This window comes from Equus przewalskii, chromosome 2 (assembly GCF_037783145.1).
Source record: "Equus przewalskii isolate Varuska chromosome 2, EquPr2, whole genome shotgun sequence".
In the NCBI taxonomy this organism is placed as follows: domain Eukaryota; kingdom Metazoa; phylum Chordata; class Mammalia; order Perissodactyla; family Equidae; genus Equus; species Equus przewalskii.
Genome location: NC_091832.1, coordinates 41,808,932 through 41,830,488, shown reverse-complemented (window position 1 = coordinate 41,830,488; position 21,557 = coordinate 41,808,932). Strand labels below are relative to the sequence as shown.

General features: G+C 53.8%; 1 protein-coding gene across 1 annotated transcript in view; it reads left to right on the top strand.

Moving 5' to 3' along the window:
* Positions 1-21,135, top strand: part of H6PD (hexose-6-phosphate dehydrogenase/glucose 1-dehydrogenase) — a 32,513-nt gene extending 11,378 nt beyond the window's left edge. The window contains exons 3-5 of the mRNA XM_070610908.1: positions 387-504; positions 12,393-12,662; positions 13,875-21,135. Of these exons, the coding sequence (XP_070467009.1) occupies positions 387-504; positions 12,393-12,662; positions 13,875-15,238 (1,752 nt within the window). The 3' untranslated portion in view covers positions 15,239-21,135. The remainder of the gene's footprint in view (positions 1-386; positions 505-12,392; positions 12,663-13,874) is intronic.
* The last annotated feature ends 422 nt before the right edge of the window (positions 21,136-21,557 follow it).

Below are 21,557 nucleotides of genomic sequence, written 5' to 3'. Positions count from 1 at the left end.
TTAGACCAGTGCCTGTCCTGGGAAGGTTTTTCCCTTGTTTATGGGAAATGAGAAGAAAATGCTGAATGTATTCCATTTGAAGCTTTTCTTGCTCTATTTTTGGTGTTAAAATGTCTTTCTCTTATTAAAAGTCGATGGTAATAGAAGAGAAATAATCTTAACTATTTTCTTTCTTGGCAAAATAAAAAGCCGTAACCCTGTGGAGGTCACTTAAAAGTTCCTGGAGTCCTCACTGGGCTGTGAAGCTCTGGAGTCAGGGACCGTTGTTCCAGAGAGCGTCTTCTCTGAGCAGGGAGTAGAGAGGTTTGGGGCCCTTCCTGGGAGTCAAGATTCCTTCTTCATCCTGAGAAGAGCCTTGCAGCACAACCAGTCTCCTTTCCTGGCAGGCCGTGGCTCAGATCCTGCCTTTCCGAGACCAGAACCGCAAGTTCTTGGATGGCCTGTGGAACCGGCACTACGTGGAGCGGGTGGAGATCATCATGAAAGAGACGGTGGATGCAGAAGGTGCGTGAGTGGTCCTGCGCTCCGAGGCTCCTCAGCTCCCTCCCACCCCCCGCGCCGTGTCTGGTGAGGTGTTGGGCCCCGCAGGGCTGGAGGATCAGCCCGGCCTCTGCGCCTTGGCCAGTGCTTCCCAGAGGGGAGTTTTTGCAGGTGTCTTTCTCTAGGGCCTGCTGTGTGCAGCTCTGGACCGTGCTAAACTCCAGGGTGCCTGCAGGCACACCCAAAATAGTCACTGCTGCCCTTGGGGGAAACAGGCGGTCCAGGTACGTAAACGTGCCCCAGACGCTGGAACAACTGGCAAGCAGTGAACGCCGGAGGTTAACCTGGGTTTCACCAAGTCAGTGTGGTGGAGACCGTCAGAGCGGCCTGAGGGCTCCTCAGACTTTCCTGCTTGCACAGGCGGCACCCTCTGCCTCGAATGCTTCTCCTCGTCTCCTCCTCACCTTCCGATCCCTCTCGTTCATTAGTTCTCAGCTCAGTGGTCACTTTCTCCGGGAGCCTCTGCTGGCCGTCCTGACAAGGTCCACTCCCGTGACGCTATCAGAGCGCCCCATGCCGCCCTTTGTTGCCCCTCCTCACTCTTCTCTTCATCTTATCCCTGCCCAGTCTGTCTCTCCCACCAGACTGTAGGTTCCAGGCCACTTGTGCTCTGGCACCTGGCACACACCTTGGAAGTGCTGAATAAATTCCAACTGAATGAGCAGTGTTGGCCTGGGAGTCAGGACACCTGAGTGGTAGGCCCCATCTCTGCCTACACCTGGGTGACCTCAGCACGCCACTTCCGTCGTCTGTGAGATGAGCAGGTTGTGTAGATGAGAACAGCTAAGGTCCCTTTGAACTCTGGTATTCTGTGATTTCATCAAATTTTTTGAGCATTGTCTGTGTATGTTCAAAGCATCGGTTCTTACCCAAAATAATAAAAGCTGATTCTTACTGTGTCCTAATAGCTGTATGAGATGGTTGCTATTATTAGCCTCCACTTACAGATAAGGTTTGATGATATGCCCAAGGTCACATGGCAGGAAGTGGTGGGGCCGGGTCCTGGGGGCAGGCTGTCTGGCTGCAGCACCAGGCTCTGCACCACTTCCTCCAGGTCATTCCTGTCACTGCCCTCTGCAGCCAGGGCAGGAGTGCCAAGGCCACTGTCCCGACACCACAGTGTGTGCCTGGGTGGAGGAGGGCCCCCACTCCTCTGGCCTCCGTTGGGGGCCAGGAGGTCTGTCTGTTTCCCTTTGCCTTTTCCTCTTTTTCTTTCTCTTTTGCTTGGTTACTCTCTTTAGCTTTCTCTCCTTTCCTCTTTGAATGTGTGTTTAGTGCTGGAAGCTCTGTGCCAGGGCTGTGGGGATATAGAGAGGCATGACACCCAGCCTCTGTCCCCTGGTGCCTTGCAGATTCATTGGGGGAGATAATGGGACAAACTCCAGAATGAATGATGCAGGCAGGTGCTGCTGTGGGAGGCAGGGGAGGGGAGGAATGGTGGGCTGGGTGATCAGGCAGGACCTCATGAGCCAGACCTCAGAGGGCCTTGCTGTCCTTGGGAAGAGTGGGTGACTCTAGTCTGGAACTCTTGGCAGAAAAGAGGTCCTCTCCCCACTGCAGGGAGCCTTTGTGGCCTTGGGCACGCTCCCGAGCCTTCCACATCTCCCATCCGCAGCGAGGGCTCAGACCTGGGTTTCCTCCTTGTGCCTGTGTGTGCCTGACGTCCTGGCGGCAGTGCTGGGCCTTGCCCTTCGTCTACAGAGAGATGAACTTCAGCTCTGGTGCTGAGCGAGCATGGGGCGGAAGGGGAGGGTGCCACTGCCACCCCTGCTGCGGGCTAGGGTAGGAGCCAGCACCTCGGCTGCCTGGGCTTGGCCCAGTCACTGGCAGGGCCGGGACCCCAGGGCTCCTCTCCTCCCCCATTTTGGGCAGCTCCATTCTGTGCCCCCCCCTGGGTTGGGGAAGAGCTGTGATGTTACCAGTGGGCACTGTTGCGTCGTATTTCTTGCAGCCCTCCCACCCCATTTCCTTCTTGCTATCTGATGCTATTTGTGGGTTTGTTTGCAGGATCCCTATGGAGCCAGGGCTAGGCCAACTGCAGGCCTGCTTATCCTAGCAAAGGGGCTTTTGGATTTGGGAGAAAGGAAAACAGAAGGCAAGACCAAAAGGCGGGCAGAGGCCTGGGCAGGTCTGTTTGCCAAGGCAAGCCTGAGGCAGGGAGACCCTTGGGTTTGGACAGCAACTGATGGATGGCCCAGGTCCAGAAGGGAGGGCACCAGGGCTCTGCCTTCAGGGCTGCTGTGTGGGACCAAAGCTCAGGCCCAGTGGCATGTGCGGTGTGGGTCCTGAGGGGAGAGTCTCACAGCTGCGAAGCCCCAGAGCGCAGTACTTTCTCACTCCGCTGGGGGCAAATGAGTGAGCTGGGCACAGGGAGACGGGGCCACGCCACTAACTGTGGAATTAGGCCTGAAGGCATTGTGAAATCTGAGCTCCCATGGTCTTCTTGAAGGTGGGCAGGAGGTGAGAGGGTGAAGGAAAAGTGTCAGCAGCTCTCCCTTCAGCCCAGAGGCAAAGGGAGACACAGAGCAGGGCAGGCCGCCAGGGACCCGCCAGCCCTGAGGGGCTTGCAGCCAGTGTGAGTGTGGCCAGAGGGGCCAGCAGGACTGCAGCTGTCCTGGGGTTGGATCTCCCTGGTCGGGCTGTTCACCTGCCAGTTGCGTACACAGTGTTTGACAGGGGATGACTTCCTGCTACTGTGCACATCACCACAGCAAGCGGGGCCTCTGGACCGGGGTCTGTTAGCAGAAGAGTAGGTTCTCTCTCTTTCCTGGGCCTTGGGGACCCAGAAGGACAAGCATTCTCTGTATCTTGAGGTGGCCTGGTGTAGCTCTGGTGGCCCGAGCACTGATCCTCACTGTCCTCTCCGAGTCCTGATTTGGAGCCCATCCCTCAGGGGCCCCTTATAGACTCTAGTTCAGATTGGAGAAAAAGGATAGCACTGTGGACCCTGCAGCCACCCCACTATGGCCAGTAAGCCCTGTGCTGAGCACATCAGGGCCTCGGCTGTGCCTTCTCCTGGAGTTGGGGTCACAGTGCCTTGCTGTGGTTTGGTGAGCTTAGTAAACACCCTGCTGCAGTGGGACCGAGCATGGTCAGGAAGTGTCCGAGGAAGGATTCAGAGCCCAGCAGTCTGACCTTTAAGCAGAAAGACAGTGTGGCTGGCATTCTCCCTCCACCTCGTCCCCCATCCCTTCCAGGTCCTGCCCCTGCCAACTCCTATGTAGTGGGCACAGAGGGACTCAGCTCCTGGTGGCAACCTGGACTGCACCCTGAGTGCTGGAAAGGGAAGGGGCTGCAAGCCAGGCCTGCGAAATGGAGCTTCCTTCTTCTGAGCTGCTGCAGGCCCTGGAAAAGGGACTTCTGAGCTGCAAGGTCATTTGTCTGTCTCCCCCACCCCCACTCACACACATCCCAGTGGGTGGAGGCCGGCTTCCCCGGCTCCCTCCCTCTACGGCTGGGTGAGTGGTTTTTTCTCCTTTTCTGCTGCAGCCTCTGGCCCAGCGGAGTTTGCTGCAGAGTCAAGGCTGCTGCATAGGCAAGAGGGGGAGAGAGAGAGACAGACAGACAGAAGGGCGGAGGGAAGGAAGAGGCAACCTCCTGCAGCCCCAGTACCCAGCTCCCTCTCAGTCTCACCTGGGGTGCTTCTCTGGGGAGTCCCTGTGCAGTGAGCCCTAAGAGTCACAGAACCCGGGTACCCAGGCCGGGGTCTCCTGAAGCGGCACCGGGGGCCATACGAGGAGTGACCTTGGCTGGGCCACTTACCCCCTGTGTGGAGATGACCCCTGCTGGCCCTCATCATAGCCATTGGGAAAGGCTCTGCTGAAAGGGGGGCGGTGTGGTTAATGGACTAAGGCTCACTGTCCAGGTTGGGCTGCCCCTTCTCTTGGGAGTGCTGGAGTGTGATCCAAGGTCTGTGGCACCTCAGAACCCAAGCTTCTAACCATCGCACCGACAGCTTCACAGTCTGTCCAGGCCCTCAGCGGTGGCCTTCTTGCCAGGATGTGCTCGGGGCCGTCTCTCTGCTGCCCTAGTTTCCCCTCTGGGTAGAAGGTGTTTTTTTTGGCAGGAGGAAGAAAGGAGACTTCCTGAGGACAGTGTAGCTGTCTCTGCTTGGGAGGGTCCCTGTTCCAACGTTGGGGAAAGGAGCATGATGCATGTTGACCTCTGAGGGTTGGAGTGACTGTTCAGTGCCTCTCACCAAGGGACCAAGGCAGCCAGGGTCCTCCAGATACACAGCAGCTGTCCTGCCTTCCAGCCTGGTGTGCCAGAAGGGCTAGGAGCTCACTCAGCAGGGCCGGCTCCCCTTCCCACGTCGGCAGGGCTGTCTGCAAGGTGAGCTCAGGGCAGCTGCCAGGCCTCCTGACCAGAGAGAGCGCCAGCCGGCCAGCCAGCCAGCCGAGTGCTCTCTCCTTGGCCCTCCTCCCTTTTTATTTTTAGTGATCCCAGGAGGTACTGGTGGGGATACAGCTAGGCTTCAGTTTTTTTGTTTTTAAATCTCGTGTACTTGTGGGGAAAATCCAGATCTCCCACAACGTGGAGGCAAGAGAGGGGGGTTTCTGGTCCCAGTTCTGAAGGCTGCGGTCTTCAACACAGTCTCTGTAGAATGATGATGACCCCTGCCGCCTCTTTCAGGCTTGTTTTAAGATTAAATCAGATAGTGTCCACAGAAATACTTTGCAAATGGAAATGCTGTTCTCCTTCCAAGTTGGCAAGGACAGGAAGTGGCAGTGTCCTCAGCCCCTGGACTCCACGTGACCTACGTGTGACTTGTGTTGGGTCATAAAAGCCCCGCAATTGGTTTGTACATACTCTTTTATGTCCATTCTTCACCTAATATTATCTCTCTCTCTCTCTCACTTATATACGTATTTAAATTTCCATGTATTGACAATCTGCATGATACATACCTTTTAGTAGCTCTATGTTTCTGTTCAATTCTGTTTATGCCACAGAATATGAATTATTCTATTATTAGGCATTTTGGTTATTTCCAGTTTTTGCTGTTTTCAATAGCACTTTGCAAGCTTTAAAAAAAATTAAGAGGGGCCAGCTTGGTGGCGCAAGGGTTAAGTTCCCATGTTCCACTTCGGCAGCCCAAGGTTCACATCCTGGGTGCGGACCTAAGCACCGCTTGTCAAGCCATGCTGTGGTAGGCGTCCCACGTATAAAGTGGAGGAAGATGGGCACGGATGTTAGCTCAGGGCCAGTCTTCCTCAGAAAAAAGAGGAGGATTGGTGGCAGATGTTAGCTCAGGGCTAATCTTCCTCAAAAAAAAAAAAATTAAGATAGAATTCACATACCATAAGATTTACCCTTTTAAAGTGTATAATTCAGTAGTTTTTAATATATTCACAGAGTTGTGCAACCACTGTCTAATTCTAGAGTATTTATGAGCGTTTAAAAAAATATTTTTCCTTTAAGTATACTTCTGAAGTGGAATTACTAGGCCAAAGGGTAAAAACTACTTTGTAGCTCATTTATAGTTGTTATGTCTAATCAGACTGTTTTCCGGGAACTTTCCAGCAACAGCAGCATCTGTGCCTAGCAGCGTTCCTGCAGCCTGCCCGCGTCGGGTGCTGCTGTCTCCCTTCTTCCAGCCAGTCTGGTAGGTTTTTACGGCTCTTTCCAGGCACGTGGGTCACAGCCGAGGGGCAGCACGACCGAGGGGCAAGGCGGTAGATCTCTCCTGCTCTGATCTTGTGATCTTGGACGAGCTCTGCACCCAAACAGTTTGGAGGCCAAATTTATGGGGTCTTTCTTCCAGTTGTCCAACCTAGTCGTGCTTTTTTTAATCCTTGTTCATATGTCAGTGGGTTTTTAGCCCTCAACTTTCAACCTAGGAGAGGATACTGAGTCAATATAGATCATTTTCGGGAAAAATCAGTCCGCAATAAGTGGTGGTAACCAGAAAAAATCAAGTTTTTGGGTGTCATCAGGAGGCCTGGCCCCCAGCTTCCTGTCCTTATGGTTAGGCACACGACCTCTTCCCCAGGTGCCAGGCCTGGTCACTGCATGTTAACTCTGTGAAGACAGAGCTCACCAGGAAAGGCTCAAAGTCCACAGTCCGTGGGCTGTGCTGGACAGGGAGCACCCCCTGAAGCCTGAAATTGAGGAATAAAGGAAGCTCTCTTTACACAGCGGCTAGTAAACCTGTGAAAAGCATCCTCCCCACAGATTGAGAGAGGATAAAAATAGGAGCAGGGCCACTTAGGGATTTGCTGAACTAATGAATAGTAAGCAGACAGCAGGGCTTTTAAGGACTCCGCTGCGTTCTCGCCATCAAAAATTCATCTGTTCTCAAAGCTTTAACTAGCCTCTTTATACTCTTAAACCTACTGTAATTCATTGGTTCTAAGACAGACATTTTCTTCATATTTGAATGTCTCCGAAGTTGGGTTTACCATTGGTAGGGTGACATAGTTGAATTGGCAGCCGTTTCTTTCTTAGTGGTTATAAAATAATGATGTTTTCACCATCGTTGGCATTTTCAACTTGATGAAATCCAGTACATCTCCAGCAGTCACTGTCTTTCCAAGCCCTAATCTTATACCTCCAGCTCCTTTTAGATATTTTCGCTGGATGTCACATCACCACTTCAGACAGCTGATTTAGAACTTAAGCCATCATTGCATTTTTTTCATGAACTACCAACTGCTTTTTCTAACTTCTTTGTTTCCAGATGGTGACTCTTTTCTGAGTTGCCTGACTGGTAGCCCCCGCTTTTGCAGCCCCTGTAGTAATAAAACTACTGGCCAATATTTATCAGTGCTTCCTCAGCTAGGCAGTGTTCCAAGCCCCGTGTGTGTGTTAACTCACTGATCCTCGCAGCAGCCCCACCAGGGAGGGGCCGTGACTGTTCCTCCTTCGTATGTGAGATAGAGCCACTCACCCGGGGTCAGGGGGCTGACAAGTGGCAGAGTGGGTACTTGAACCCACGCAGCCTGGCTCCTGAGACCACCCTCCAGATCCCGACTCTGAACTGCCTTTGAAGAATCCAGCCAGTCACCACGCATTGTTCACTCATCCGCTGAGTAAGCTCTGTGCTTTCTCTGTCACTTCCTTTGATTGCAGCAAATGCTGCCTCGTTGATCTCATTACCACCCGTCCCCTCTCTGTCAGTTCCTCTTGCAGATTGTAGACAGCTTAATCTTCCCCCAGCGCCTCTTTCATGGTTCCACTTCCCTGCTCTAACACTTTTTTAAAAAACCGTTTTCTTGAGACATAATTCACATATCACACAATTCAAAGCATACAATTCAATGGACTTTAGTATATTCACCGAGTTGTGCATTCATCACCACGATCAATTTTAGGACATTTTCATCATCCCCAGAAGAAGCCCTGTACCCCTTAGCTGCCATCCTCATCCGCATTCCCCACAGACCTCTGCAACCGCTAATCTACTTTCTGTCTGTGGATTTGCCTGTTCTGAACATTTTATGTAAAGGGCATCGTACGACATATGGCCTTGTGTGTTTGGCTTGTCTCACTTAGCATAATGTTTTCAAACTTTATCCATGTCAAAGCATGTGTTGATACTTCGTCTCCTTTTACTGCTGAGTAATCTTCTCTTGTGTGGATGTTTATTTATCATCAGTTGATGGTCATTCGGGCTGTTTCTACTTTTTGATTATTGTGAATAATGCTGCTATGCACATTCATGTCAAGTTTTTCTGTGGGCGTAGGTTTTCATTTCTCTTGGGTATGTGCCTAGGAGTGGCATTGCTGGATCATACGGTAACTCTGTTTAACTGGTTGAGGTCAGGAACTTTTAACAGCGCCTCAGTTTCCAAGGCCCTCTGCATCTGCCGTCCGTTTCTGCTGTTTGGAATCGCACGCTGGCTGCTCCTGCCAGGCCAGGTTTACCATTGTCATCTGAGCTGTGTGTTGGGGCCTCTGCCCTCTGGCTTATGCTGTTCATCCCAACTAGGATGTGGCCCAGGGGCAGAGTCAGCCCACACGGATATTTCTTTGAGACACACAACATTTTCTGAAATCTGAATTATTTGTATACATTTAAAAATCGTGAGATTATACTTAATGATCCAAATTTTTATGTTCTCCTAAAAAATTGGAAGAGTTAGTTACTCTGGGCCCACACGCCTACGAGGCCACACCTGACTACAGACTACAGGTGCCATAGCGTTTAAACTTACTGAGGGACTCAAGCCCTGCCCATCCTCCTCCCACTTCTGGCCCACTAGGCCTTGGGGTCCCTGACCTTTGACCTAGATTCCTCCTCCTAAAGCCTGGCTCAGCTTGCTTCTTCCATTATTATGCACCACTTCTGAAAGCCGCTGATGCTTATGCCACTCAGCTCTGCACACACCCGAGTTTAGTGTTCAGTTTTAGGGTTGTTTAAATGGGAGTTGTAAGAAGTTAAAAGGGAAGTGTTTTGGTGGTAAGAATTGTAGGCTCTGAGGCCAACTGCTTGGGTTAGAAACTCATTTTTACCCCTTTACCAGCTGTGTGACCTTTGGCAAGTTACCTAACTTCTCTGAACCTCAGTTTCCTTATATTTTAAAATGGGGTAACAGTAGGACTTCCTTGTATATCGTTATTGTGAGGAGTAAATGGACTGATATACATACATTGTTATTGTTATCTTTTTCTTGATGTCTTCTCAACAGTATTTTAAGAACTTTGAAGACCAGAACCCTGTGGGGCTAGGGGAGCTAAGCCATTGTTTTCTCAATGGGGGCACTTTTGGCATTTTGGCTGCACAGTTGGGCTGGGCTGTCCTGCGCTTTCAGGGTTTAGCATCCCTGGCTGGAGCTGCACCCTCGAGCTCTGGTTGAGAACAAAAGAGTCAGACTTGTTCCACTGAGGACAAGGGTACCTTCCTGCGAGCAGGCCCCAGCTTCATTCTTGCCCCACAACCCTAGTGCCACCATCAGGCGTGGCATGTTGGGCTGAATTCAGGGCAGGGGGTTCCGCCAGTCACGGCCTGGGTCCTGCTCGCCGTCCAGCTGGCCGGAGTGAGCACTGCAGCCCAGTCAGGGCAGGTGGCTCAGGACTGGGGCTGAGGACCCAGCGTGGCCGCTGTAAAGGATTATGCTGGGCCAAGCATGGCTGAACGAGGAGCCGCTTGTTTCTGTTTGTTTGAATTAAATGTTGACTAGATAAAAAAGAATTCTTACAAAATACATGTAAAATCTACAGAACTATGATATAACAGATACCAGTGTACCTACCAACCCGTTCTTGAAGAAGAGCCGTGCTGTCTCCTTGTGTCCCTCCCCAAGTTCTGTCCTGTCTCCTCTCCTTCGCTGCTCCAGGTTTTGGGCCGGTTACTCCACTGCTTTTCCTTAGTGTTTCTGTGGCCGTCGATTCCTTGAACAACCTGTCGTTTAATTTTGAAGAGGACTCATTACTGCGTGTGTCGCGGGGGGGGGAGGGGGGGAGGGGGGCCGTCTTTTTGTCCCTTTATCCTACTTGCAGGATAATCTCTTTAGATTTGTCTTCTGATAACTGACTCTTTTCAACTGTTTCTAATCCATAAAACCCATCCATTGACTTGCTAATTCCCAGTTGTATTTTTCATTTATCGAAGTTTTGTTTATTCTGGCCATTTTATATACTATTTCTAAAGTTAATTTTTATTTCATCAAAGCCACCATGTTTGTTTTTCTCGACAGTGTGTGTTGGAGATTGATCCGTGACGGTGCGTGCGTGTGTGTCTTCTCTGCGGTTCAGGGTTCCGCGGCGTGCCTGGCGCTGCATCAGGTGCTGGGCATGCAGCAGCGAGCAGACAAGTGTGGCTTCCCTTCTGATGGAGCTTCAGGTGTAGCAGGGGAGAGAGATAACGGGCACTGAGTTAGTCAGGTGGGCTTGCAGAAGACGGGGCCCCCGGGAGGGGAGGCCGAGAGGTCAGTAAAATCTCCTGGAAACTGAGACCTGAAGGACGGGGAGGAATTGGCTGAGTGAGAACCGATCCCGTGTTGTAGATAATGCACGTAAAGCCTTGGAGGGGTGATTGCTCCTCTTGTCCTGACCTCAGGCTTCCTGTGTACGTAAGGCTGTGAACTGGCCCGGGTGTTGGCAAGTCAGCAGAATATGAACCCCATCGTGTGCGGTGTTGTACATTTGAACCCAAGCTTTAAGACTGTTGAGTTGTGTGTTTTCAAGTCACTGATGATCAGAGCTCACACTCAGCTCTGGAGGAGGGAGTAGAGTGTGTGTGTGGTGAACCAGCTCTTGACCCTGAAGGTACTAGCCGTCGGCCTCTGACTCTCCCCTCCTGTGTAGGGCGGATAATCATGGTGGCCGCCGTGCAGGACCTGTGAGTGTGAGCGGGGATAATCTTGGTTCCCGTACAGCATGTGACTAGGTTCCTGTGCATGTGAATAGGAGGGCACGTGGAACGTCTCAGCCCCGTGCCAGGCGGCAGTGGCATCGTGCTGTCATCGCCACGTTCTGTGACTGTGTTCTGTACGTTATTCTCTTTTACCATCACATAACGCTGTCCACCTGCCAGCCTGACGTCTCCACCTGGATGTCTTAAGATTAAACACACCTAAAGTGGAACTCCTGGTTCCCCCTCCATCCAACGGTTCCTGTCGCAGTCTCCCGATCTCGGTAAATGCCACCACTGCCTGTCCTTTGCTTAGGCCCCAATTCAAGGAGTTATCTTTGGTTGTGCTTTTTGTTCTTGCTTACCCCCGTCCGTCAGCAGGTATGGTCAGTTCTGACTCCAGAATGAATCGTCCATTCCCTCCGGCTCCTTTACTGCCCCTTGGTCCAGGCCCCACCGTCTCTCCTTGTGCGACTGTAGAGTCTCCTCTTTGGCCTCCTTGCTTCCTCAGCTGTTCTCCCCATGGCGGGCCGGGGATCTGTTCTGAATGTGCATCCAATCTTGTCTTTTCCTGCTTCAGACCCTCCAGTGGCTTCCCCTGAACTTAGAAACAAGTCCGGCGTCCTCACCTGGTGCCAGGAGTCCTGCCCTCCCGTCTCCTCCCTCCTGCTCACCTGGTGCCAGGAGTCCTGCCCTCCCGTCTCCTCCCTCCTCCTCACCTGGTGCCAGGAGTCCTGCCCTCCCGTCTCCTCCCTCCTCCTCACCTGGTGCCAGGAGTCCTGCCCTCCCGTCTCCTCCCTCCTCTCACCTTCATCTAGACCCTAGCAGCCCAGCTCTTTCCTGCCTCAGGGCTTCTGCACTGAAGGTCCCTCCATCCGCAGTGCTCTCTCCCCGGGTGTTTGCAGGGCTGACTCCTCAGATCTCAGAAGGGCCTTCCCATTACCCGCTGTCTCAGTCTCTGTCTATAGTTTCTGTATTGACTGACTGTTTTCTCCCTCCCATCTTCCCTGAGGGCGAGGACCTGTCTGACTCCTCGGCACCTGCACGTTGTGTTGCCCATGTGTGCACTTGTTAGCTCCATTTAAGGGCAGGATGCAGAAACAGAGACTCAGAGGTCAGGTAACACCCAGGGTCACACACTAGTAAGTGGCAGTCAGACCCCAGAGCCAGACCCTCACCACGATGCTGCAGTCCCTGCAGCATCACACCTGCTGGCCGAGTCCCAGGGAGGGGCAGGGCCAGAGTCCAGCTGAATATCTGTAAATGCAGTCTGGCCTTTGCTGGGACTGGGACCTTCCCCACACAGATTCCTGGAGAGGCCCAAGGAGTTTGACACTTTCTCTTGGAATGGTTCTCATTGAAGGCAGGTGTCTCAAAGACACACTCTTTCCTTTTCTTGTTGAGGTTTGCTGTGGCGTAAACTGTTTTTATAGGCTCTCTGGACTGGGGAATGAGATGCCAGGACCAGAGGTGCAGGGTGGGAGTCTTGGTGTCCATCGGGGAAGTGGGACATGTTGCCAATTCTTCACAACCTCTCCCTCCCTCTCTTCTCACTCAGGTCGCACTAGCTTCTACGAGAAGTACGGCGTCATTCGCGACGTCCTCCAGAACCACCTGACGGAGATCCTCACCCTCGTGGCCATGGAGCTGCCCCACAACGTCAGCAGCTGGGAGGCTGTGCTGCAGCACAAGCTTCAGGCCTTCCAAGCCCTGCGGGGCCTGCAGAAGGGCAGCGCTGTCTTGGGCCAGTACCAAGCTTACAGCGAGCAGGTGCGCAGAGAGCTGCAGAAGCCAGACAGCTTCCATAGCCTGACGCCAACCTTCGCAGGTGGGCTCTGGAGCCGGGCCCCAGCTGCGGGGCTGCCCCCTGTCCAGCAGCTGCTTTCCAAACTCACACACCCTTTGGTTTGGATTGGAAGGGACCTGAGGTGGGATTTTCACAAGAGTGCTCAGTGGCAAGGGAGAAATTGCCCTGCCTCTCTGGCCTTCCACCAGCTTAAAGCGCAGGTCACCTGCTGGCTTCCTCTGGGTGAAGGACACCCCAGTGGCGGTCGCAGTTTATTCCACATCCACAGATACTTCCAGGGCTTTCTGAGCTGGGCTCAGACCTGGTTCCCACCCTCCTGGAGCTTACATACAGCCCCCCATTGAGGCTTCAAACCTGCCTGGCCACAGCCAGGGTACCTCCAGGGGGCAAGTACCCTGCTGGTCGGGCAGACGCCCACCAGAGCCATCCTCCGCACAGTTCCCTAGGCTCAGAGCTTTCCGGGAGAGGGCTGCTCCCTGAGACTGCAGGTAATAACCACCCCCAAAGCTGCGGCCGTTTATCAGGCACTAACTGTGTCCAGGCACTTGGTACACGTTGTCTCCCTGGATCCTGACCCGCACAGGCCCATGAGGCAGGTGTGACTGTTCTCCCCATTTGAAGGCGAGGAAACGAGAGGCTCTTGGAACTGCAGGAACTTGCCCGAGGTCGTGCAGAGATGTCCACGGGAAGACCAGGCTTGGGACTTAGTGAGGAGTGTGCTCAGTGTCTGGCTCTCACCCCTGGGCCCCCCAGGCCTCCTTACCTGCACACCGCCACCCGCGGGCCTGCAGCCGAGAGCTCGCCCCCCTCCTCACCTCCCCGAACCTGACCTTGCTTGGGCATGTCCTGAACGCTCTACAAACAGTAGGGAAGTGCCTTTCTCTGTAGGACCACTCCCCTCGCCCCACCGTAAGACTTCTCTTAGAGTCTCCAGGCTGGACACTCTCGGCCCAGTTTTCCTTTGCTTGGGGAACTGTGACTCTAAGAGGTGCCTCAAGGGAGGTGGAGTCTGAGGTGGCCCCAGAGGCTGCTTCTGGAGCATTGACTGGGAGGAGAAGGTCACAGGAGGGGTGATAGGTGGGGGTGAGTGTAGCAAGGCAAGGGGTCCTCCAGAGGCAGTGGGGGCCTGGAGTGGGGCTTGGAGAGGAGAAGGGCTGGCTGGCAGCAAGTCCTGGGTTCTCTCCCGGGTTCTCTGTGCTGGAGCATCACCTCCACTGTCCCCTGTCGCCTCAGGCATCCTCGCTCACATGGACAACCTTCGCTGGGAGGGCGTCCCTTTCATCCTGATGTCCGGCAAAGCCTTGGATGAGAGAGTGGGCTACGTTCGGATCTTGTTCAAGAACCGGGCGTATTGTGCCCAGAGTGAGAAGCACTGGGTCACAGACCAGAGCCAGTGCCTGCCTCGCCAGATCATCTTCTACATCGGACACGGCGAGCTGGGCAGCCCTGCCGTGCTGGTCAGCCGGAACCTGTTCAGGCCCTCCCTACCCTCCAAGAGCTGGAAGGAAGTGGAGGGCCAGCCCGGGCTCCGCCTTTTTGGCCGCCCTCTGTCCGATTACTATGTCTACAGCCCCGTGAGGGAGCAGGACGCCTACTCCATCCTCATATCTCATATCTTCCACCGCCGAAAGGGTTCTTTCATCACCACAGAGAACTTGCTGGCCTCCTGGGTCTTCTGGACTCCCTTGCTGGACAGCCTGGTCCACGAGGTCCCACGCATCTACCCAGGAGGAGCTGAGAATGGACACCTGTTGGATTTTGAGTTCAGTGGCAACCAATTATCTTTTTCCCAGCAGCAGCTGGAGCAGCTGGTGCCAGGGCCAGGTTCTGTGCCAAAGCCCAGTGACTTCCAGGTTCTCAGGGCCAAGTACCGAGAGAGCCCGCTCATCTCAGCCTGGCCCGAGGAGCTGATCGCTAAGCTGGCCAATGACATTGAGGCCACAGCCGTGCAGGCAGTGCGGCGCTTTGGCAAGTTCCACCTGGCGCTCTCAGGTGGCTCAAGCCCCATAGACCTGTTCCAGCAGCTGGCCATGGGGCACTATGGCTTCCCCTGGGCCCACACGCACCTGTGGCTGGTAGACGAGCGCTGCGTCCCGCTCTGGGATCCTGAGTCAAACTTCCAGGGCCTGCAGGCTCACCTGCTGCAGCACGTCAGGGTCCCCTACTACAACATCCACCCCATGCCCGTGCATCTGCACCAGCGGCTCTGTGCTGAGGAGGACCAGGGTGCCCAGATCTATGCCGAGGAGATTTCAGCCCTGGTGACCAACAGCAGCTTCGACCTGGTGCTGCTGGGCATGGGTCCCGACGGGCACACGGCCTCCCTCTTCCCACAGTCGCCCACTGGCCTGGACGGCGAGCAGCTGGTCGTGCTGACCAAGAGCCCCTTCAGGCCGTACGATCGCATGAGCCTCAGTCTGCCCCTCATCAACCGTGCCAGGAAGGTGGCGGTCCTGGTCATGGGCAGGATGAAGCGGGAGATCACCACACTAGTGAGCCGTGTGGGCTATGAGCCCAAGAAGTGGCCCATCTCAGGCGTCCTGCCTGCTTCTGGCCAGCTGGTGTGGTACATGGACTACGAGGCATTTCTGGGATGACGGCACTTTCACCCTTTTCTCACCCTGGGCTGCCTTTCACCTGTCCTCCCCCTCCCCTCCTAGTCCTGCCCCCTGCTCAAAAGCCCTGGCTCTCTGGAATCTGCTGCCTCAGGTTCAGGCTCGCAGAGAGGGAAGACAAGGCCTCATCCCAACCCCTGTGACAGTCCCTGTCTAGGTGTGGGGAGTAGACACAGAACAAGGGAGAATTGGCATCTCTGCTCTTGAGAAGCTTCAAATTCAAGTCAGGAGAGACATATCCACCTTCAGAAAAGGCTTGCAGCAGTTACACACTGACATCACCTGGCACAGAGTCGGACGGCACGAGGCTTCCAACTTCAGAAGGAAGGCAGTGGGCTGCCATCACTCGGGAGGTTTCCTTGAGGTGGAGACCCTTGAACTGGCTCCTAAGGAGAAGAGCATGGACGGTAGAGAGAAGGGCACACGCAGGGCCCTGTGCAGAGCAGGGTGCCGGAGCCATCCGGAGCCTCGAGCTGGTCGAGCCCCTCCTTCCTCTGTCTGTCCCCTTCCCGAGCCCCTGACGTTCAGCCTGCTGTCCTGTCCTCCACGTGGCTGCCTCCACCTGCTCCGTGTCTCCAGGCTCCTTTCTGCTCAGTCCCAACGGTGGAGGAGGTCTTCCCCTCCTATCTCTGTTTCTTCACTATCCTTCAACCTGTCCATTTATAGGCAGATGAAGGGTGATGACAGTAACGCAGCAACAAATACTAGGCTGTTAAGACAGTTCAGGGATCTTGCGACTGTTTGGAGCTCGCTTTCTCCGGAGCTGAACTTCTCTGCAGTGAGGAGGCATTATTCCCCGGCTTCCTCAGAGCGGGCCCCTGACCCTGCCCACGCTCCTTTCTCTAGCCGATTCCCTCTGTGAAACACGCTGGGCGTCGATGACCAGGCCATTCCAGGGATCACTCAGAAGAGGGTCCTTTACGTCTCAGGGGACTTTCCGGTGGACGTTTCCACTCTCAGTATCCCCTCTTGTTTCACCAGCAAAGATCCAGTTATGTCTTTCTCTGATGGTGACAACTCATTCGAGGAGAGAGATGCCATGTCATCCAGACCCTCCAGGTGCTCAGATCTGACCAGACGGGAGCCGGGCCTCCTTGGCGGGCCAGCTGCAGCTCATAGGCAGCAGTGGCTGCCCACGACCCTCTCAGGGACTTGGCTGATTGGCAGTGCCAAGTGGGGACAGACCACAGCCCGCCCTTCTCACACTACTTTGCACCACATCGAGCCTACCGCCTCCCACTTCACCACGGGCACTGCTGACGCCGTGGGGAAAACAAGGGCGCAGCTTCTCTTTCAGAATAGATTGGGTGCTCTGCTGAGAAGCCGTGGGCCACTTATACCTGTTTTTCTGAAACCCTCAAAGGAGGTCTCTGAAATTCTTGAAAAATAAAATCCAAGTTCTCAAGACACATTTAATTTCTATTTCAACTTCCCCCATAGTCGTGCCCCCAAGATGTGACTATAAAGGCGTGACGGGTTTTTCCGTGTGACTGCTCCCCGTGTCTTACAGTCACACTGTGTGTCAGGCGGATGCAGAGGGCCCCCGTCACGCAGACGACTCTCCTTGGTGAGAGGAGCATCACCGAATCAATTTCTCTACCTTTGATTGTTCACACCTTCAACCCTTGAAGAAGGGGCTCTCCATATGAAGGCACTCCTGTTAAAATTCTGCTTCTGGCCTCCAACAACCCGGCCCAGACAGGAGCTCTCTCTTTGGACCAAGAGAGCTAACCTTGGCAGAGCTGACCGCAGTGCCAGGGCTAGGCGGTCTCCTCCCTATCGAGGGGTCAGCGTTTCCCTTTTCTGCATCTGGTGGCCGGTGCTCGCCAATGGACACAGGTGGTTGCAGTCTGGAGGCCACGTGTGGCCACGTGGGGGCGCTCTTGCACCATCCCTGTGGTCTCCACATCTGACTGCGGAGGACTCCCCTCTGTGGCAGGCTGCTGTGTTGGATTTCTTGCATTTCCGTGTTCTGCCTCTCTAGGCCTTGGCCCCCAGCACCCCCCTATCTGTTGTTTAGGAACTCTTCCAGAGAGAAAGGGACCCCCCCCCACCCCGTGCCCAAGTATCACTCTAGGATAAAGGGCAAGCAGGCCATGATGTCACGGTTTCTGAATAATTGTGAGTCACTGTGGGCCTGAGCTGGCTGTCTTGTTCTCAGAGGGGTGCCTGGCCTCAGAATGTGCCCTTCTTGTGTGGAGAGTGTGTGTGTGGGTAGGGGTGGGGGCAAAAAGTGCCAAAGATGAAGTTTCCAGAATCTCGTGCTGCCTTAAAATCACCTGGGGAAGTCCACTGGGAGACATCGTCGATCTTCCTCTGCTTCCCTCCCATGTCCTCTGCTGCGGAGGAGAGAGTCTCAGAACCGGGCCACCTCGGCTAGCAGTTTCTAAACTTTTAAAATCATGATCCACAGCAGGAAACACTTTATATCATGAGTCAGTGCTCTCGTTTGTGCTTAAATCTGTCTCAAGCAAAAGTTTTGTAAAAGAATTCTTACCCTTAAAATGTGAGATACCCTCTGTTTTCTATTTTTCACGTTTTTAAAAAATGTTGTTTGTAGTCTGCTAAATTGAGTTGATACACAGTTTGAAGAATGCTGCTGTACTCCAACTTTGCCTTGTTACGTAATCTGAGGACCCCGAGGCTTGGAGGGGAGCCCATGTGCCCAGCTCACACAGGGGACGCTCGTGACCACATTGGGACGGGAACCCGGGCTTTCCATTCCTGCAGCTTCACCCCCCGGGCTCATCCAGCACAGGAGGGTCGCGCTGGTCCCAGCGTGGATGCTGCTTCTCCATGATGGGGCAGTCAGCTTCCTTCGTGATGAGGGAGGGGGAGCAGTGGGCGAGGAAGAGACTAATCAGAAGCCTGGAGCTTGCAGGGGTGACTGTGGCGTGTCCTTCCCGGAGGGGTTGATAAGCATCAGGTTGATACTAAACGTTTTGTAAACTTGGTCTTGTCTCATCCTTTCAACAACCCTTTGAGGTAGACAGAGGGATCCTCATTTACTGATGATTTTGAAACTGAAACCCAAGTTGTCTAATGGTAGCAGACCAGTTGTTCTAAGCCAGGCTTAGAACCCAGCTCTTCGGGATTCTAGACGCATGTTCCCAGCCACCCTGCACGCCCCCTTCTTCCAGGGAGCCCCGGGGTGCCGGAGCCACGGCAGTTATCTGGAGGCCAGCCTCCCCCAGTGGGGAGAGGACTCCAGTCAGAAGCGTCTGAGCACTGGTAAAAGGCAGAAGGGCCCTCCTCCGGGAGGCCTCATCCCGTCAGCATCTCTAGAGTGAGCGTTGTTACCATTTGTTGTAGGGAAAGAATGGAGGGACTTTCCAGGTTGTTGTAAGCTAGATTCTGATTTTGATTTAGGAGCAGCCTTTTCTGCTAACCACAAGTTAGAGGAGTCTCGTCTCGTTGATCTTCCCTCCTCCTTGTTTCTGTGCACACAGTGCTTTATTCCCACTCACGGGCCTCCACGCTAGCAGCATCGTCACAGCTCTGCCAGTAGGCTAGTATTTCACAATATCCCTTCCAGAATGTACAGGCTTGGTCTCCCTGGTCTGGGGGCTCCCTCCTTTTCCTGTTTGTACAGAGAGCCCATGCTGAGAGCTGGGGACTATGGCAGAGAAAGGAAGGAGAAGCTTCCACAAAAGAGGCGATTTCCTAGAATTTAGTTTTTAGGAAAAAATTTTTTTTCTACAAAGATATATGCAGTCTCACACAAGCAGCCTCTGCATCAGCTTACCCAGCTTTATTTTTATCTTAAGCAGATGGGGCCCTGCAGACCTTGGTCCACTTGTAGAGAAGCTGCCTGGCAGCATGTCAGCGTCAGAGAATGAACAAGTCACAGGAAATGCCACTGGAGACTGGTGACATGAGGGCGAGGTGGCCATGGTGGCAGGCCAACACGATCAGCACCCACCTGCCTGCCCTGCAAAAGACAGACTCCCGAGGGGCTGGGGCCTTGAGAGGCTGCTGCCTCCCAGCGTCACAGGCCGTGAGGCCCACGAGGCGCCGTTCTCCCCAGCTGTCCGCTTGCTGAACTGAGGAACGTGTGTCTACTGCAGTGTACCTGCTCCCCACAGCTCCCCCATGGCCGCTCCGCTGGGCACTGCAGACCCTGCAGCTGCAGCCCGTGCTAAGGTGCTGCCTGCACTGTGCAGGGGGCATTTCCATGAGGCAGAGGGTAGGTCCTCCAGCCTCATCAGCATTCAGCCGCTGATAGATCCGAGGGCATCTGGACTGGTCACAGTAAGGACGGCTCTGGTGGTGCCGCCCTGCCCTCGGGGCCCCTGAGCACTTTAGTGGCAGTAATTGGAGGATCGTGGTTGGAAGTGTGGGTTTATTCCTTTAATAGCCCTGCCTACCGATCGGCAAGTGTCTCCGCAGGTGTCAGCCTGTGTGGTCCAATGTCCATCTTGCGTTGCTCGCTTGGAGGGTTTGAGTTGGGCGCTGCCATGTTCTTTGCTTCCCTTGCTGCATGCCGCGCAGTCTCCATGAAATGAAAAGCCCTTTCTGCCCCTTCTGCTCTAGAGCAGAACGCTGTCTCCCTTTAGATCTGCCTTCCCTACACAGCGTGAAGGGAGCAGGAACCCAAATCAGCATGTGTTCTTGGAAGACGTGCGATCACAGATGTCTTCCAGGAGCATCCACAGACCCTCCTCCAGGGGCGTGCGCTTCAGGCATTCTCCGGTCAGCAGCTCAAGCTGGGGGCATGAGTGAGAGACTCTGAGGATTCCTCAGCTCCTTGCTGAGCAAGGTGCAAACTTACTAATGTTGTCATCAGCCCAAGACAGAAACGGCAAGAGATTCAAGGAGGCATTTCTAAGATTATAGCAAGCTGGGGGACAATGATCTCTTTGATGAAGCTTCCTCTCCAGCCAATTTTGGGAGTGCATTTGTTTGCAAAGCAGGTCCCTGGGGATGTGTATGTCTGTGTGTGAGCCATAGACGGGAAAGGGTGGAGATCTAAATTAGTTATGCTTCTGCTTATTTGATTCCCAAGGATGGCCTTTGTTAAGACTTGCATCTCTTCTCTGCATCTTTTCTGTCCATCTGGCATGCGGAGGGATAAACACATTTTCATTTGCTGAAAGCTGTATGGAATATATTTGAATGGCTAGTAGTTAGCTTTGATAGTGAAAATAAACAGAACTACATGAATTTGTCAGTTTTAGTCCTTAGCGGTACCCCCACAGAAGTCTAGAGGGGTCAGGTATGAAACATGAGGTCCATAGCTCTAAGAGGAAGGGACCCTGGACGAGCCGGTAATCAAGGGCCCAGCTTGCATCCACTTCTCTGAGATGTGACCTGCACAGTCTGTTCCTCCCAGTCCCGTCATTTGGAAGAACCAGGGAGAACAGACACAGCAGGGCCTCTGCTGGGTCCACGAGCTGTTACTGCCCGTGCCTGAGTGAAGGGCCTTGTATCCAGCCAGGAAGGCCAAGTTGGTACAGTGCTTAGGGGCTGTGGCCAGCAAGAGACTAGATGGGGAGTGTGGGGACAGCCCTGAAGTGAGAATGTGCTGCAGTCTGGATAGTGTCCCTGCATTCTCTGTCCCCTGCTGGGAACTCAGGACTGGGCTTCTGTCAAGCGAGGAGAGGAGAGATGGGGAAACTCCTTTCTCAGAGGGACCGTCTGTTCCCTCGTACGGTGGGGAGACAGAGGGCATGCAGACCACCCCCTGCCCTGCAGCAAGAATGTGCCCTGCCTTTCTGCAGTGAGAAACTGCCCTAGTTTTTATGGGAATCTTGGACTCAAAGATGCCTCAGACATCTGAATGCCTCTGAATGAGACACATTCAGAACTGTTTTTAAAATGCCTTTTTGTATGTCAAATGTAACATTTATTTTTTAAACAATAAAATGGTTTTGCCAAAATTCATGCTTTTATTCTTTCTCTGGAAGATGGAGTGTGGGGGCTGTGGGCCTTGTCCTTGTACTGGGTGTGTTCTCGGAGGAGGGAAGGTAGAGGAAGGCCCTGGTGTGGACCGCGTCCCCTCCTGACTGCAGATGTGGAGATGTCTGAGCAGTGCAGCTGTGTTCCATTGGCTCAAGGGCCCGTGGGCCTCCTGGGAGAGGCAGCGTGGGCAAGGTGACCAGAGTTCATAGATTCCCAAACAACCTGAGAAAAGTTGCCCCCCAACCTCCCTGGCAGCCCTCAGGATGGGGAGAGTGTATCGTGCTCTCTGAGAGGGAAAGGCCGGGAGGGGAGTGTCTTTGAAAGCACCAGTGCCTGATGCCATCTCTTGAGTTCTCTGCGTGATCCCCACCCCCAGCTTGTGTCATGTTCCCAGGAACGT